We start from the raw sequence: 18,622 nt of genomic DNA, 5'->3' as shown, positions 1-18,622 counted from the left end.
AGAGGCCACGCAGTCCACTTCCAGCCGGGCCCGAGTACTCACCTGAATGCCCCTGAAGACACCGTGGGTGTGTATTCTGTACTGGGCGCCACAGAGGATGGGCGTGGTGTGGTTATCGCTTTCATACCCTGTGCCATGGCTGCAAACACAAGGAAGAGAGAACAAGGCTCGGGTTGGTCCAGAGGCACCATTTGGAAATGTGCATCTGGGGCAGAGGAATGTTTTTTTTAACCCACAGGACAGCAGCTGGTTTCTGCTTCCCTCCATTGGGGCTACTTTCGAAGTAGGGTTTTGTGAAGAGCAGGGCTGCTCAGTCCTGGTGTCACCACCACGCAGCCCTCCTTCACACTCAGATCCTTACAGACACACTGCACCGTCCAGGGCTCTGCCTCTCTCAGACAAGCCGGGAACAGCCACAGTGGCAGGAGTTCATCCCCAGCACGCTGTTAACCCTCTAGATGGCAGGGCTGACAGCTGCAAGTATCTCAGGAATGAGCAGATGCCTCAAGTTCACATCAAGTGCAAGGGATGTTTGTCGGCACCTCATGACTCAGTTTTCACCAGATAGCGCCAAGAAAGTGATGACACAAGGAGAGATGTCACATCCTCAGAAGTGGGGGTGACGCATCTGTAGCCCTGCTCCACTTAACCTAGAGATCAGTTTTCCAGATCAACTTAACTCTTGGCAGCCAACCCGTGCCAAAGGCGGACACCGGATAACCTTCCTCCAGCAGTAGACTGACTAGTCGCTTAGTCGACGCTCAGGTTAACCGTGGACTACTAGTGAGAGCTGAGGGAGGTGAAATATTGAAAAGGAATCGCTTGGAAGGGGTGGATGTTCTGCTCTAAAGGTATCCTCTCCTCCAGGAAAAAGCTGATTATCTGTTCTACAGTTATTTTACTTCCAAACGAGGCAGAGTGAGGGTGCTTATCCACGCGGGCGCACAACTGCGATCACATCTAGAATCGTCATGGAGAGCTTTTATGAAATACCTCTGTGAAATGGTGCAGCGGCTTTGGAAAAGGCCTGGAAGGTCCTCAAAAGGTTAGACATAAAGTTCCCGTGGGGCCGGCAATTCCATGTCCAGGTATCTTCCCAGGAGAAATGAATCATATGTTTACACAAAAACCTGTGCACACTGTTTTTGAGCAGCATTTATTCATCCTGGCTAAAAAGTGGAATTAACCCAAAAGTCCATCAGCTGATGAGGAAACAAAATGCAGTACCTTCATAAAATGGAATGTTATTTGGCAATAAACAGGAAGAAAATACTGACACCTGATCATGTGGACAAACCTTAAAAACACTGTACTAAGTGAAGGAGGCCACTCACAAAGGACCACCTATTGTGTGACTCCATTTATACAAAGTGTCCAGACAGAGGCAGAATTATGGTGACAGAAAGTAGATTTCGGTGGCTGGTTGCCTAGGGCTGGGGAACCTGGAGAGAAATGGAGACTGACTGCTGAAAATGTCCTAAAACTGGGGTACTAGTCACACAAGTCCGAATATACTAAAACTCTTGAGTCGTATACTCCAAATGAGTGAGCTGTATGATATATGAAACCTGTAAAGCTGCTTTTAAAAAATTACCTCTGCAGAATGGGGTCCATGCACCAGCATTTTTTAAAGCCTCCAAGTGTAATTAACTGGCTGTCCGGGCTGAGAGCCTCCACTCCCTGACTGTTACTCTGGAGATTCCAAGGGTCCAGGGGCAGGAGGCAGGTGGCTTGGCTGCTGAGCCCACTCCATCTGAAGGTATGGGGAAAGCCTGGGGCTGGCTCAACTCTCACTCACCCAGGGAAGAGAATTCCTGGAAGGCAAGAGTGTCTGCCAGGACGCCTGACATGTCCACCTACCCTGTGGCCACAGCAGCTGTGGGGTGTCACATGTAGTTCTGGCTCCAAACTTTTAAGAAAAGATTGACTGTCTCTTTTGCACAGAGCAATGAGAGCAGTCTGGGGAGGTGGGTGGCAGTTTGTGCCCCGTAACCTACTATATACACCTTGTTTCCACATCTTTCAGGTGATTTTTGACATATTTGAAGAGAAATGTCCCAAAGAGCTAAACTAGGGTCAAACACGTAAAAATTGGAAAGACATGCCAAATCCAGATAGAATCTGCCTTTCTGAACCTTAGAATGTGCCTGCCAAGAAAAAGAGACCATGTCTGCGTTCCTTACAATTACATAGACAGTCGGGAAGTGAGAGTTGATGACGATGGTGATGGGGTAGCAGAAAGCGGACAGGACAAGAATGCTGCTGCCAGAACATTTTGCCTCAAAAGCTGTGAAGAGATGCTGTCTTTGCCTGCTTTAGCCTGCCTGCAGCCAAAATGTGACTTACACACTTTCCAGGGCTGAGGAATCTCTAGGGACAAAGCAACAGGAATACGAATTATTTTAGAGTTCTGCCATCAAAGGGGAAGAATTAGAACTCTCCTGTCTTGGCAGTTGTCCTCTGAATGTTTCTGGGTTCCTGGGGGGTGGAAGACATGGGGAATAGACGTCATTCAGGATACTTGTCCCAGGAAATGAAGTGCTGTGTCATTCAAAGAGAATGACATGAATCTCACAACCTGATGCAAGCCAACAAACAAAAGAAGCAACCAGCAACAAGAGTGTTATCTGCCAAATGTGCCACTACATTCTTCTACCAGGTTCATGAATCAGAAAAAAGCTGAGCTTTGCCTATTGGCTCTTGTGTCTACAGAAGACAAACACACAATGCAATTCCATGCTGTGGAAACCCTGCAACCCAACACTCTTCCCCATGTGGTCTGCCCAAGACACCAAGTACAACCAGTGGGCTCAATGATGACTCTCCCTAGGTAGGTAACGGAAAGCAAGTCGGTGGTCTTGGAACCATCCACTAATAGAGGTAAGAAAGTAATCTATGCCAACCCCCATTCATAGCGCATCTAGCACATCCTCAGCAGGTGAATAGTGACAACTATTTCAAGACGGTCCATTCTATTGTGGGAACGTTTTTATTGTTAGGAAAAGCCTTTCTAAACCAAGCTGAAGTCAGTCTCCTCATTTCTTTCTCTTGAAGAACCAGAGTGAGTCTTACTATTTCACAGGCATCTCTGTCTATCTACTCTGCTCTATGGTAAAGTTGGCCTTGTAGACAGAGACCAACTTGCTTCTCTCTGTATCCTCTCGACTTAGTGTCTGAGGTAAGGCACATAGTCCATAATGTTCCACAAGATGGACCGAATCTAACTCCTCTTCCACATGACAGTCCTCCAGGTGTCTGAAGGCAGCTCTCCAGGCTACAGAACTGTGGTTCTCTCAACTACTGCAACATGAAATGGTATCTAATTCCTGTACTATGTGGATCCCCCTCTTCTTTTTTTTTTTTTAAATATATTTTATTGATTTTTTATAGAGAGGAAGGGAGAGAGATAGAGAGTTAGAAACATCAATGAGAGAGAAACATCGACCAGCTGCCTCCTGCACATCTCCTACTGGGGATGTGCCTGCAACCCAGGTACATGCCCTTGACCGGAATCGAACCTGGGACCTTTCAGTCTGCAGGCCGACGCTCTATCCACTGAGCCAAACCGGTTCTGGCATCCCCCTCTTCTTGATCCCCTTCAGTTTGTTATGTGTCTCTCAGAGTGTGGGCTTGGGATACTCCAGATGAAAAGTTCTATAAAAAAAGTTAGGACACACACACACACACACACACACACACAGCCTTTGGAATCAAGAAAGGAACATCAGTGCGTAAGACTGGAGAGTACATGCCTCACCCAAAGGGGCTCCATTTCAAATTTTTCAAAATCAACATGCTAGTCACACACAGTACAGTGCATCAGGCCTACAGGCTTCCAGGGCCCGCGGCTTCCCCCCTCAATCAGGACAGAGCAGTGCTATTTACACACCTGAGAGCACATCTTCTTCGCACTCAGGTCACAGTGGTCCTCCTCAGCCAAATAATACCTCCAACCACAGCACCCACCTAGTGTGAACTGCAAGCAAGGCAGGTATCTCCAATCTTGAGCTTGAAGACACGATATTTTCAAGCTTCAATTCAGGACTACACATATATCCTTCAAATTCCATTCTGTTTCTTTCAGCAAGTCATTCCCCACTGTTGAAATCTTTTTGACTCTTGATTTGGCTTCCAATCGTTTGCTTTCATTCCTCTTTCATATTATCTCTACATTTGAAAAGCAGCTTTTCTGTGTTTTCATAAGAGAAAAGGATCTTCTCTGCTGTTGTTGGGAATTATTGTATTTACAATATGTGTAGAAGTAATAGAATTTGAGAAGGTCCTGGGGGAAGCTGGAGGGAAGACATCATAGAGAACCTAGACATGTGTATGGGGTCCAGTCCAACAGAGCATACATAGGTCATCAGCAGGAGTTAACCTGAGACAGAGGCTCAGGAAGGTGGTGGTTGCCATTGCCACAACAGCCACTGTTAAGAGCCGGCTGCTAGCTTGATGACCAAGTGAAGCCAAGCTTTACCCCAAGAGAGACCAGCTTTAAAAACTTCCAGTTACTCTGCTGTGGATGAATAAAATAGGAGTGAGGGTAGGATTTCTAAAAGTCTGGAACCTTGAGGCTTTCCAAAAAGGGCACGAGGCAACTAGCCCAATGAAGAGAGTTCTGGAACCAAACATGCACCTTCCACATAAAGGAATCACAGAGCCCTGGACAGTTGTGGGGTAAAAACTCATCATGCCCCAGAGATGAAGGAGTTATCATTCATGGAATTGATATAAGAAAGAAGGGTTTAAAAGGAAGTGTGAATCCAATGACCAAGCCACTGAAAGACCCAAATCTCCCTTAGGGTAGAAATGCATGTAATGGTTTGAGCCACCTTTACATGCAGATAATGAGAAGCAAAGTAAAGCAAGCCCAGAGCGATGCACAGTGAGGCCATGTGACCCAAGCCTGAGTAAAGCTGGACTTTCTTAGGCTAAGAAATTGGTGCCTTGAAAAATGTCTTCATGGTTTTCTGTTTTATTGCCTAGTAAACGTCTCTCTGACAGGTAAGGTACTTGTCCAGATGAATGAAAGGGAAAAGGGATTTGATGATGCCTTGGACAACATCATCAGGGGGATCACAAGGATTTACAGTGAGGTGGAATGAGGGCAGCTGTGGTTCAGAGAAGAGCTGGTGGGTCTGATGGGGTCTGGTGCTGGCAGGCGAAGGTGTGGGGAAGGAGGCTATGAGTAATGTGACTACTTCTCCCTCCTGCCACAGAGCACTGCACTAGAAATCACTTGCCAGCTTGATAAACATGCTTAAGAAGCCCCGTTGGTTTTATTGTTTAACTAGGCACAAATCATTCATTTAAGTATTTAGCCCATAATTCCCTGTCTTGCCCACAAGGACATCAAAAGTGACTATCAAATGTCTTTTTTCAATAAAGACCCATTATATTAGGAGCCTTCCACTATGAGACAATTAATTCTACCACAAAAAGAAGTAGACCTGAACATTGTTTTGTATGTGGTTAAAATATGTTAGTTCCTAATGATCATTTTCTTTCTACATGCTCCCAAAGATCTGGCCTAATAACTTTCCCAAAGAATTCAAGCTAACCTCACTGCTCTTTAGTTTCCAGAATTTGCTGTTGTTTTCTTCTACTTGAAAATTAAGACATTTACCTGTCTTAACTCTCTTGTCACCTCTCTTATTCTCCATGAATTTCCAGATTATTGGCCCAGGGGCAAATTATTTTATGTATTTGTTAAACTAATCAGAATATGGATTTGGCTCTATTTTTTTGAAAGCAGAGCCACAAACTCAATAAATCTATCGGAGCCAAGCAAGTAAGAAAAATAAATGAAGATGGCCCTGGAGGCAAGATGGCACTGAAATGGAGAGGACAGCCACACTGGCCGCCCATTTCCTATCCAAAGGAGGTAACCAGGACTCCACTTTATCAGCCAAGTACTGTCAATAATTATGAACCCAGTATTTTCAGATCTTTCCATTCTCAAAAAAAACAACAACACAGAAATCTGGATTTTTATATGAGATCACCTGAGTTTTCAATTGTGGCAAATAACTGAAAATTTATAGAATCATTGTCAGGTCATATAAACATCCTCTCGCCTAAGGACCACCAGTTTGCAACCTCTGCTTTAAAGAATGAGCAGTGACGTTTAAGCTGCAAACTGGAAAGTTCCACCTTGATTCTGCTGTCTCCTCCCACATGGCAACAAAGTAGAGGTGAGGCTGTGCCTGATTTCTTTGAAAACTATTAGAACCTTCCAAACCCTAGAAAACTTGAAAGGATGCTATACTTGTACAGCATGAATGGTTGGTGGTGTTAGAGCAAAATCAAGTGGGGTTTACCTCTAAATTTCACTGGCCTACTTGAAAGTAGGTGTACACACTGAAATTACAGATAGAAAACCATAGTCACTATGCAACTAATTCAAATTACCACAAATTTGGTGGCTTAACACAAATCTATTATCTTACAATTCTGGAGAGGAGAAGTCTAAAATCAGCCTCACCATGTTAAAGTCAAGGTGCTGGCAGGCCTATATTCTTCTGGAGTCTGAGGGGAGAATCTCTTTCTTTGCTTTCTTCAGCTCCTAGAACTCACCTGCATTCCTTGGCCCCTTCTTTGCATCACTTTGACATCTGGCTTCCTTCATCATATCTCCTACTGCTCTTCTGTAATCAAATCTCTCCCTATCTTCCTCTTATAAAGATACATTTTGTTTAGGGACCACCAAGATAATCCAGGATAATATTCCCAGGGGAGAATCTCTTTCTTTGCTTTCTTCAGCTCCTAGAACTCGCCTGCATTCCTTGGCCCCTTCTTTGCATCACTTTGACATCTGGCTTCCTTCATCATATCTCCTACTGCTCTTCTGTAATCAAATCTCTCCCTGTCTTCCTCTTATAAAGATACATTTCGTTTAGGGACCACCAAGATAATCCAGGATGATATTCCCATCTCAAGATCCTTAATCACACACGCAAAGTGCCTTTTGCCACACAAGGCAAGATTCACAGGTTCCAGGGATTACGTCCTGGATGTCTTTGGGGGTCATTATTCTACTCACCATACAAAGGAAACCGTATTTATTCTTTCAGATACATCTGAAAGAGCTAAATTAATCTGAATCTGTTCTCGCCAGACTAATCTGAAAGACTAGTCCACAAGAACATGGGTTCCTCGCCTAAAGACCCGTGTTCCAGGCCCACTTCTATCATGTATTTCCTCTGTGGTCATGGGTGAATCATCCGCATCAACTGCAAAATGAAGCTAATAACCTATTTCACAGATTTATTTCAAAATCAAACAGGTAAGCTATGGGGAAGCAAATTTTAAAATCACTCAGCAACCTATCCCAACAAAATGTTCAGGTCAATGTTTACATGTAATAGGCAACCAACAATCTCAAAAATATTTCTTATATGCTTCTTAGAAGCCTGATGATTGAGATCTATAAAACTTATATTGTTTTTATCCTCAGCACAATCCCAGGAGTCATGAAGGTATATCATCTGAGGCAAATGACTTAACTTCCTCATGTAAAATTAGAAAAACATGCTCTCCCTGTCTCTCCCCGCCACTATCACTATTTCACAAGAGCAAATGAAATGAGGTGAGTAAAGCACGATGTCTGGTACATGGCATGCCCTCAACGAGTGTTAACCATTACTTACTGGTATAAACCCCATTTCACTGCAAATAATACTGAAGTTTAAGGAGAGACTGAGTTATTTACCCAAACTCAGAAAGATGGCAAGTGGTAGAGATAGGGTTTGAGTGCAGGTCAGCTCAGCTCTTCCTCCTTCAAAAACTAGGGAGACAATTCTGGTTTTGTAACCCATGCTGGGTTCCCATCGAATGATATTTGAATGACTCCAAGCTCTTTTCTCCAAGGGTGTGAATTAAACTCAGCCAGTTGAAGTTTTTAAAATGTAGTGGAAATGGAATAAGAGGGGGAGCAATGAGGAGGGGCAAGTTCAAAATATTTACTCTTTAATATGCTTCATCTTCTGTTCTGAGGCTCAATATTTATCTGGTATGAAGAAAGTGTGAGGCACACTGATGGAAATGGTCCACTTATGTGTGTTAGAGCAGTCAAAACTGAGCATACCCCTGGCCAGGTAGCTCAGTTGGTTAGAGCCTCTTCCTGATACACCAAGGTTGTGAGTTCAATCCCAGTCAGGGCACATACAAGAAACAGTCAATGAGTGCACAAATAAATGAAACAACGAATTGATGTTTCCCTTTCTCTCTCTCTTAAAGCAATACATACAAACATACATACATACATAAAAAATTTTAAAACTGGGCACAATTTTTATTTTTAAAAAATCTTCCTACCTAACTGGGAAAGTAAGCTAAGCAGAAGCATACTCTTGGTGACTCCATTTCTGGCGGTGGGCGTGGACTGTACATTTTCCAAAACAGCTTAAAATGCATAAAAATGTATCCTGAGAAACTGTGCTTTTCCTAGACAGCTTTAAAATACAAAACCACTTGTCCTTAGAAAGTCTGCAAAAAGAGAAAAATGTTCCTCATATAACACAAATTATGAGCCTTCTTCATGCTAAAAACTTGTACATTGAGGTTTGGTCCAGAAAAAACTTAGCGTTTGAAGAGTAGCTTCTTTAGAAATGATTAATTTTGATATTCCACAGGCACAAGAAGATTAATAAAAAGGAATTGAGGTTTAACAGATGAGGAAAACCAGAGCTGCCCTGAAATCCCTTATCAACAGAAGAGATAAAAAAAAAAAAACAGAAAGGAAGGACAAGGAGCGTTTTTTAATAAAATTAGCATTTGATATGAATATTCAAAAAGGGAAAACCTTGGCCTGCCATTTCTCTCCTCACCCCTTGTCATTGGCCAGGTGGGGCACCCCCCATCTTCACCTCTTTCTTCTCACCTCGGCAAAGTTTATCAGATTGAAGGAAAGCACCTGGGAAAAATTCAAACTCTTGTGTCTCAAAAAAAAGGAAATTTACCAATCAACCCCTCTTCTCACGCTATTCTTGATACTGAGCTGAGGCATATATATCAGACTCTTAAATGTCTGATTTCTTTTGGTGTTGAAAATACCCTTTGCTGCAAGCCAGTCTAATGTGCTGCTTTTGAGGGACATGAGCAATGGAAACACATGCTAAGAAATCGTGCCTCAAGATGAAGACAAACATACCACCACTTCTTAGTTTTCATATCAATAAAAGGAACCCAACCCTAGCCGGTCTGGCTCAGTGGATAGGACATTGTCCTGTGAACTGAAGGGTCCCTGGTTTGATTCTGGTCAAGGGCACATGCCTGGGTTGCAGGCTCAGGTCCCCAGTAGGGGGTGTGCAGGAGGTAGCAGATCAATGATTCTTTCTCATCATTGATGTTTCTGTCTCTCTCTCCCTCTCTCAAATCAATAAAAATATATTTTTTAAAAAGGAACTCAAGTCTAATCAAGCCTCTAGCTCTAACTACCTGTATATAGGAAACACAAGAGATAAGTAGAGGCCCAGAGTTAAAAGACTTTAAGAGGAAGCAATCTGCCAAACCCAGAATCTGGGTTATTCTCCTGGCCTAGTGACTGCTGTCTCCAACGAATCAAGAGATGAGAACACAAGAGGGGCAGAGGGTGAGAGGAGCAGTTACAGTATAAAAGAGAATTAAAAGAGGACAACCAATAAAATAAAACAAAACAGTAAGCCTCTGCATAAATGCTCACCATACACAAGGATGAGCCAGAGAGTGTTGTACTTGAACTAACCAGTCCTAGAGGAATAAGGGCCCAAAGAACTGGGACTTCCTCGAGGAAGCCTCATTGACCACACACAATGCTTAGGTTTAAAGCTTTAGTGAATGAAAATATAATTTCCCTGTAGCCAGAGTAATTTCAAAACTTACTTTCATATTCATTTATAAGATCCAACTTAGGGAAATGAATAGGTAATGGATAGCCTTTTGCAGAACTGGTGGTAACCTAGCACAGGTACCTCTAGCTCAACATGAATGTTATTTTATTCTTTGCCTGAATATGATAAGCGAAGGACAATATTCAAATAAAATTCACAACTCTGCACAAATATTATCAGCAATGCCATCTAGTCATTCTCTGTGTGTAATTTAATCTTTTATAGTGGGAATATAACAAATCAATGGTACATTAAAAACCAAAAGACTATTCTGCTCCTGAGAATATAAAGGGAGAGGGCAAAAAATGACGTTTTTTTCCCTAACCCAACATAGAATGTAAACCTAAAAATAAAACAACCATTTTACATTTGATTGGGTTAAAAGAAACCACGTAGGTAATGCCTATCATCTGATAATTCATAGATATAAAAGTTCCCCAGAAGTGCAGTCTACAGAAAAAAACATCTACATTTTTACTTTAAAATACATTTACCTTTCTCCTTCCCTCAGGTGTTTCATTTCAGTTCAGGACTCAAGAAAACAATGCATTTTTTACTTTAACAAAAACAATATATTTTGTCAATTTTAATTTAAAATTGCAAGATGGTAATTATTCTAACTATTGTACTTTTTTGTTTTGTTTTGTTTTGTTAATCCTCACCTGAAGGTATTTCTCCATAGGTTTTTATAGAGAGTGCCAGAGGGAGGGAGGGAGGGAGAGACAGAGAGAGAAACATCCATTGGTTGCCTCCCACACGCATGCTCTAACCTGGACCGAGGATCAAGCCTGCAAGCGAAGATGTGCCTTTGTCCGTAATCAAACCCGGGACACTTCAGTATGCAGGCTGACGCTCTATCCACTGAACTAAACTGGCTTGGGCTAACTATTATACTAAAATTTCTGATGAACACTTTCCCCATGGGCTTTAGAAAGAAGGCTTCCCCCATCCCCTGCTCCATCCTTCATTGATTATCTATCCAGGTCTCATGCATCTCTATGGCATCCACCTTCACAACATATCTGGAGAAAAGAGGACTCACTCCACTTTCACTAACTCAGACTTTTTAAATTATTGAGTATCTCTTGCTTTGACCACTCCACATCCATCCCACCTTCCTCTGCTAACATAACACTTCTTTTCCTCTCAGGGAACCACCCCTCTCTAATGCCACCCCTCTCTAACTCCACCCTCAGGCTCCAGGGATGAGTACATATGTAGGGCCTGGCCAATCAGATCACTGCATTCTCTAGTTACATGACCTAATCCAGGCCAATCAGAGCTTTCCCTGAGTCTTTTGATGGAGAAGAGCCATCAGAAAGCGGCCTTCTTCTTGAGCTATTTTTGCCTCAATAGACAATCTGCCTGAGAAGGCAGCCAGCACAAAGCAGAGACAAGAGACAATGAAAGTATTCTAATGACACTGTCTGAATCCTTGAATTCAGACATGGGTGTTTTGTTTTGTTTTGTTTTGTTTTGTTAATCTTCACTGGAGGATATTTCTCCATTGATGTTTAAATAGAGTAGAAAGGAGAGAGAGAGGGAGGGATAGAGAGACACATTGATTAGTTGCCTCCCCCACATGCCCCATCCAGGGTGGGGATGAACCTGCAACCCAGGTACTCACCCTTGACCAGGAATCAAATCTGAGACCCTTTGGTACCCAGGCTGATGCTCTAACCACTGGACAACATCAGCCAGGGCTGGACATGGAGTTTTTAAACACAATATACTAAGCTGCTAAATTCCTCATTTGACCCATGCCAGTTACAATGGGAGGCTCTGCTACCTTCAATAGAAAAAATCATGATTAATATGTAATCTAACAATTATCTAAAGGTAACTGGATTTATTTTTTCAGCAAATACATCAAAACATGATACCTGTAAATGAATACTGGTCCTTTCAAGGTATTACCTTTTGGAAGATGCCCACTTGTTCCAACCACGCTATTATTACTAAAACCCATTTTTTATTCCTCTTCTGAAAGTTTTTTATAGTCACAGCTCATATGTCTCCACGTCCCATACAGCCTAGCCATTGGCAACTATTTAATAGGACACAGGCTGAATGGTTAATGGCCTGTCAAAAATGCTTGTATAAATCAGCCCTTATGAACCATCAAGATTTCCTCACCATTGAAACGGTACATAAACCTCCTTCAACTGACCTTTTTCCTCTTATTTCCACACTCAGAGCAGAGCTAAGAGGTATTTTCAATCCAGTTTCTCACGACAGGTTGGGGAAAACACAATCCAAAAAAATCCACAATGTTTACTGGCCCCTACTATTGGAAAGAATATTTTTAGGCATGACTTTCCTTCCTACTTCAACACATACACACATAGGAACTCATGTTCTCATAGATCACCTCATCAGACTATGTAAGAAACATCTGGATCTCCCTTTACAACGTGGTCTGACATTGAGGTGCTAATTCATCAAAATCCCAATTTTATCTAACTCAAAGCTTTGCCCTATGGCCAGAGACAGTTGTTAGCTCCACCCCAAGAATGGGTGTCCCAAATCCACATAATAGATGAACCCTGCATTTCACACAGCAAAGATGGACCAGGATTGTTTCATCCTGGGTTCCCAAAGGCTCCCACCCAGCCGGCTCACACATTCTTGAATCAGAATAATTTACTCAACCATGTCCAATTACATTTTAAAATGTCCTCGCTAAAAGCCCAGCATCAAGCACAGAGCTCTTAAGACTGAGATCTCTCCTGCTTCTCAGTTGAAATGGACGCTTGTAGGTATGAAGGCTGTGTGCATAGTCATCTTTTCTGCAGGCCCCAAATCCTCCAAACTGGTGTTAGTAACATAATGTAGTCATTCAAGGTGAAGAAACAAAGGAAAACCTATAATGTATCCAAAGGAATCACGCTCTCAAAGAGATTTTGCGGCCAGTGGCATGAAAACGGAGGAAATTTCAAATAGGGACATCTGACATAGAACAAAACGTGATGATGTTTTGAGAAATAACATGTTCTTGAAGAAAGGATTAACATTTTTTTTTAAAAGTCAATGTTCTCCAAAATTAATTTTTAAACCTGCTGCAATCTATTCGAAATTATAATTAAGACTTTTAAAATAAACTTATTTCAGAATGATTTTAGATGTAAAGAAAAATTGCTAAGATAATACCTCACATTAGTACAGTGCATTTGTCGCAATTAATAAGCCAATATTGACAAAGACTTTCTTTGAAATTAACAAAATGAATCTAAAGTTCATCTTAGAATAAACAAGACACAGTAGCCAGAAATAGTTTGGGGGGAAAAAAACACAAGTATAATGCTAGGGAACTATCAGATATTTAAACAGACTATAAAATTATAGCAGAAAAAACCAGCCTGATATTTGGCAACAAGAGCCAGACTGAGCAAAAGAAACGATAAATTAAATAAATATGGAATGAATTAAATATTAAAATGTAAAAAGTAAATTAAAAATATATCAAAAAAGAAGTAAATTATTTAAAAATATTGGGATGGGGAAAAATCTTTCTAGCCATGATATAAAAACCAAAAACTTAAAATTACAAAACATAAACTCTACTCTGCCATTATTGCTCAAAAACTGACATAGAAAATACATAATACAATTACCTTTTTGCGTGTGCATGTGGTAAGAACATTTAAGATTTATTCTCTTAGCAACTTTCAGGTATATAATACATATTGTTAACTAGTCACCATTCTGTGCATTAGATAAAGTGACAGAGGTATTAACGAACCATTATTGTGTTAATCATTTTACAGGCCACTATTGTCGTAATCATTTTGCAATATATGCGTGTTTCAAATAATCACACTACATCTTAAACTTACTTAATGTTATATGTCAACTGTATCTCAATAAAGGTGAAAATACGCATAACAAAAGATACATGAACTGATATTTACTATATAAATAAACTTTTCTGACAGAAAAAAAACATTAACAGAGTTAAAATACAAAACAGAAAAAAGATGTGCAGTAAATATGAGAAGCAAAGAATTCTTGTAAATCAATATTGTTACTAGATGAACTATCCCAGTTCCTAACTAACTAGGAACCTGCACTTGCTCACAGAGCCTCTTCTCTCTCAAGCACATTATTCCAGCAATTCTATCCCCTCCCATCATCAGTGTTATTATGTTTTGGGTTTCTTGCCTCTTCTTGATCATTTTCATCAAAAATCAAATATGAGGGTACTTCTTTCTAAATATAAATAAATAGCCAGGACAGTGTGGCTCAGTGATTTGGTGCTGACCCTTGAACCGGGAGGTCACAGTTCAGTTTGCGGTCAGGGCTCGATCCCCAGTAGGGGGCATGCGTTCTTTCCTCTTTCTGAAATCAGTAAAAACATATAAAAAAGTTTAAATATAAATAAAATAAAGCATGACCCTCTATCCCCATTGAACTAGAACCCTACTTCTTTCCTGCCTTTTGCAGCAAAACTCTATGAAAGTGCTATCCCATTTATCTGCTGCTAAGATCTCTTCTACCCATCTCTTTCAGGCTTTTTCTCTCTAATCTTTCTAGAGGCAACTGTAGTTAATAGATGGTAAATGTTTCCAGAATTTTTTCTCTACAGTTAAGAGCATACTCCAATTTGTTTTAAAATGTTATCTCTGGGTGGTGAGATAACAGATTCTTTTCTCCTTTATAATGTTTTGGTACTGTCTGAATTTTTTAAAAATAATAAGCCTGAGTTACTTCTATAATCAAAGGGAAAAAGTTGTTTTCATTTTCAATAAAGTCACCCTCTTAGCCTTAAGAACACCACATCAGTGGCTTTGATTTTATTTATTTTTAAAATTTATCTTTATTGTTGAAAGTATTACAGATGTCCCCTTTTTCACCTCCCACCCCACTCCCATCCCCTCCCCAGGCCTTCCCTGCACTACTGTCTGTCCATAGGCTATGCATATAAAATGAAGAGTTATAAATAAATAAAGCCAGAATAAATGGACTTGTTTGCTTTTAACAGGGGAAAAAACCTACTAAAATATACAGTAGCCTTATTTCAGAGAAGCATGAATTTGGATGACTTTTTATGAGTGTAGCTTCTATATCAATGTTTTTCCAGCTAGAAGTGATGGTTTTTTCTTGGATAGACAACAGAGAGGAGGGTAAATAGTGAGTAGAAGGTCTCAGAGAGACTGAGTTGAGATCACAGACATGAGAAGTCCAAAGACTCCTTTAGTTCATGTAAGATACCCTCCACTCACTTGCTATACCCTCCCCCCAACACACACGTACACACCCCTTTACCAACAGATTGGAGTCCTCATTAACCCCACCTCATCTTCCTGCGCTGAATCCACCATGTTCCCCATTTCTAAGTTCATAACCACCTTCTCTTTCTCTCTTTCCTGCTTAGCACCTTTCTCCTCTTGATCTGAACAAACCTGTCACTTTTCCTTGCCTTTACAAGACAAAATAATTCCTTGAGTTAAAAGGAAATAGTTAGTGTGGAGATGGTAAGTCTATAAAGCCCAAAATATTTTTCAAGTGAAGTATTTTTTTAAGACATTGACAACAGTTTCAAAAAGTCAATGAAGGTTGAAACACAGAACATTGCAATGGCCTGTAGATTATGCATTTGCTGAAATAGATCTAGCAGATCATCAACTGTTATAAAAAAGAAAATGACACAAAATGTATATGTATGCAGGGAAAAGGTTAAAAGCATATGCAACATCATATTAATAGTAGTTTCCCTGGGCTACTGGAGGGAGTGCTAATTTCTTCCCCTATATATTTATATTTTCTAACGGTTCTATAATCTACACATATTTCATACCCAATTAAAAATTAAATACATCAATTGAATATATGCCTAACGAGAAAAGGGTGGGAAAGGTGAACAAGGAGGGAAGAGAACGTAGCAGCAGGGAAGTGAGAAGTGAAGGAAAAGAAGCTACTGAAGTGGTCCACTCTGAGAGGAACAGGGGACACAGCTTCTAAATCAGTCTCCATCTCCATCCTGCAAGCCCAGGAGTCCCACGCTCTTTTCTATGCTATGGCTAACAGACCCTAGCCAAGGACAATGAAAGGCAAAGAACTGCCTGCATACAGGCGTCAGTGTAACCATTTATTTAAAAGGAGAACTGAACTTCCTGTTGGGGGTGGAGGAGAAGGAGGACACTCAAGAATGCTGATATTGCCCAGGCAGGTGTGGCTCAGTTGGTTGGGCGTTGCACAGAAAGCTTGCCGGTTCAAGAACACACAGAAAGTCTTTTTCAAGGAATAAAATGCACGTATGCGGGTTGTGGACTCCATCTCCGGTGGGGAGTGGGCAGGAGGCAGTCAATGTTGTGCTCCCTCTCGCATTGTTGTTTCTCTCTTCTCCCATCCTCTCTCTCGAAAAATCCATAAATTATTCTTTTAAGAAATGAAAAAACAGAACACTGATATTCACAGAGCTGCTTCTCTCCACCTTTGCTTTTGCATCTCAAGCTCCAGAAGTCACTTAAAAAGCAGGCTATGTATTTTCAAGAAGTAAATCTCTTGGATGAGTACCTTATGTTCACGAGAGGGAAGGTGCCGGGCTGCGTATTGGAACTCCCGGCCAGAGAAGACAGCTATCTCTCTTGGCACAGGTTCTCGGGGATGAGACCACGTCTAGCGGGGATTTTCTCCAGATTCGACAGCCTTGGCCCTACCAAACCACGCGGCCTCGTTTGCACCATACATCACTCGTCACGAGTCTTTCGTTTTTCCTTTCAAGCATCCACAGGTCAAACACTGTGTGTTCCCAACCGTCTGGGAGCTTCTCGGGCCAGGAACGGGACATTCATTTCGCTCAGCACTCCTTTAACGTTTCTATTGTGTTCGATTTCCCACTCCCCCTGCCCATGTCCCTGGAGAATAACTTCTTCCTTGTTTTAAAAACTTGGACCACAGTCAAGGTTGATGTGTTTCTCCACTTTGCAGGATATTTTCTTCAGGAGAGACAAAACAGAGGCTGACAGAGTGGCCAAGGCTTGTGAGCGGCCTTAAAAAATCAGCAGCCTTATTAAGAGCACACAGAAAGTCTTTTTCAAGGAATAAAATGCAGATGACACAAGGCACCATAAACAGAATTATTCATAAAGGTGGACTGATCCTCAGAAAGGGTCCCCGGCAATGTTTTCTCTGAGTGACCCACTTTAAAAATCTAATTTCATTTGTTTATGGGTGAGGGAAAGGGTCAGAGTCAAGAGAGTGGTTTCATAAAGTATCTTCTCTTTGACTTAAAATCGAAATACAATATTCTCCTGTTGGAGGTCATAAAACTAATTCTGATCCCAATGGGCATGGGGAGATTAGAAAACGAGGAGAGGGAAAAGGAGACAAGAGTAAATCAGTGGCAAGAATATCCTCCCTTCCCCATTCTGTCATGTTTTCATCTCATCTTCCCCACGCTCTCCCTCAAATCCCAGCCCCGCCCATTAGAACATCGCTGCTCCCTGATGTCTAATGAAAGACGCCTCCGTGGACTTGTTAGGACATGAGGAAACAAGCCTATTCTTTTTTGTATAAAAGTAACATTTTCAAGGAAAGAAGACATGAACAAATATTTAGTGGGGGTTAGCCTGAAGTACATGATCTTTTAATAAAAAATTGATAATGCCTCATTTTTATGAGCCATGTGGGAATTCTATCTTTCTTCTCCAAAACATGAGTCAAACCTCCAGTCTTCCTGTCGTATATCTACCATGTCACCCTGGTTTTTCTTACCACTGATTTCAAATAGTGTCAAGACACTAGTTATGAATTAAAGCAACAGATGATTATTTCTCTTTATTTTTCTTTATGAAATATCTCTTCTCAAATGTATTTTCCATATTAACAGTGTTTGCATACCATGACCAAAGAAAGTAAATTTGGTATCACAGAAAATAATGACCCCTACCCAGATTATGTCTCCTCCCCCTCCCACCCCCCTTCCCCCCAGAAAAAAGCCAAACTTTCTACTGGAATAACAGATTCAGTTGAGTCCAGTTCTGGGATATTCATGGGCTTGGAGGAAAGAGCTAAGAAGTCATTCTCTTTAAGAGTTAAAAGAGGGGCAACCTGTGGGCCATGACACATCAGTGGCTTTAAAATCAATCTATACATCACCACCAGCATTTCAAAAAATGATATGGAATAAAGTAGAAAATATCAGTATTATAAAAATATCAGCATGCACAGCATGGTGTAAGGGTGAGTACTGATTTGTGAAAATCTGTGTGGCATGTGTGAGTGTGTGTGTGCACTCACACTCATGTATATATTGGATCTCAGTGTAAAAGGTAATTCTACTGTGGTCACAATATAAAAAGCTTAAGAAAAAAAAAAAAAAAGCTCAAGAAATTCTAATCTAGGGCCCAGAATCTGGAGTCAGACAGAGGTGGGTTCCAACATGGCCCTGCCACTTACTCCATCTGTGGACTTGGTTAGGTGGCTTAATCTCTCCAGCCTCCTCACCTGAAAGGTGGACGTAACCATAAACCTAGGATTGTCATGCAATCAAAAGAGCAAACATATGTAAAGCCATTGACACAAGGTCCCACAATGTTGACATCCATCCTTAGATAAATGCTCAATTCACAAATGCAAGCAGACATCAATTAATTTACATTGTGTTCGGAAAGGACAAATCCAGTGTGAGAGATGTTCATCAATTAGACACTTGTATACCTTTTGTACTCTCCAAAGAGTTGGCTCTTCTGTAGGACTATCTATTGGGGCCATTTGATCCTTGTGAGACAGCTCTCTGAAGTTAGTATTCT

General features: G+C 41.1%; 1 protein-coding gene across 1 annotated transcript in view; it reads right to left on the bottom strand.

Moving 5' to 3' along the window:
• Positions 1-18,622, bottom strand: part of WT1 (Wilms tumor 1) — a 52,012-nt gene that overhangs the window by 11,618 nt on the left and 21,772 nt on the right. Inside the window, exon 8 of the mRNA XM_006753985.1 lies at positions 43-139. Coding sequence (XP_006754048.1) covers positions 43-139 — 97 coding nt within the window. The remainder of the gene's footprint in view (positions 1-42; positions 140-18,622) is intronic.

Source organism: Myotis davidii, unplaced genomic scaffold, assembly GCF_000327345.1.
Source record: "Myotis davidii unplaced genomic scaffold, ASM32734v1 scaffold330, whole genome shotgun sequence".
Taxonomy (NCBI): domain Eukaryota; kingdom Metazoa; phylum Chordata; class Mammalia; order Chiroptera; family Vespertilionidae; genus Myotis; species Myotis davidii.
The sequence above is the reverse complement of the archived record's forward strand: the minus strand, read 5'-3'. Positions and strand labels throughout refer to the sequence as shown.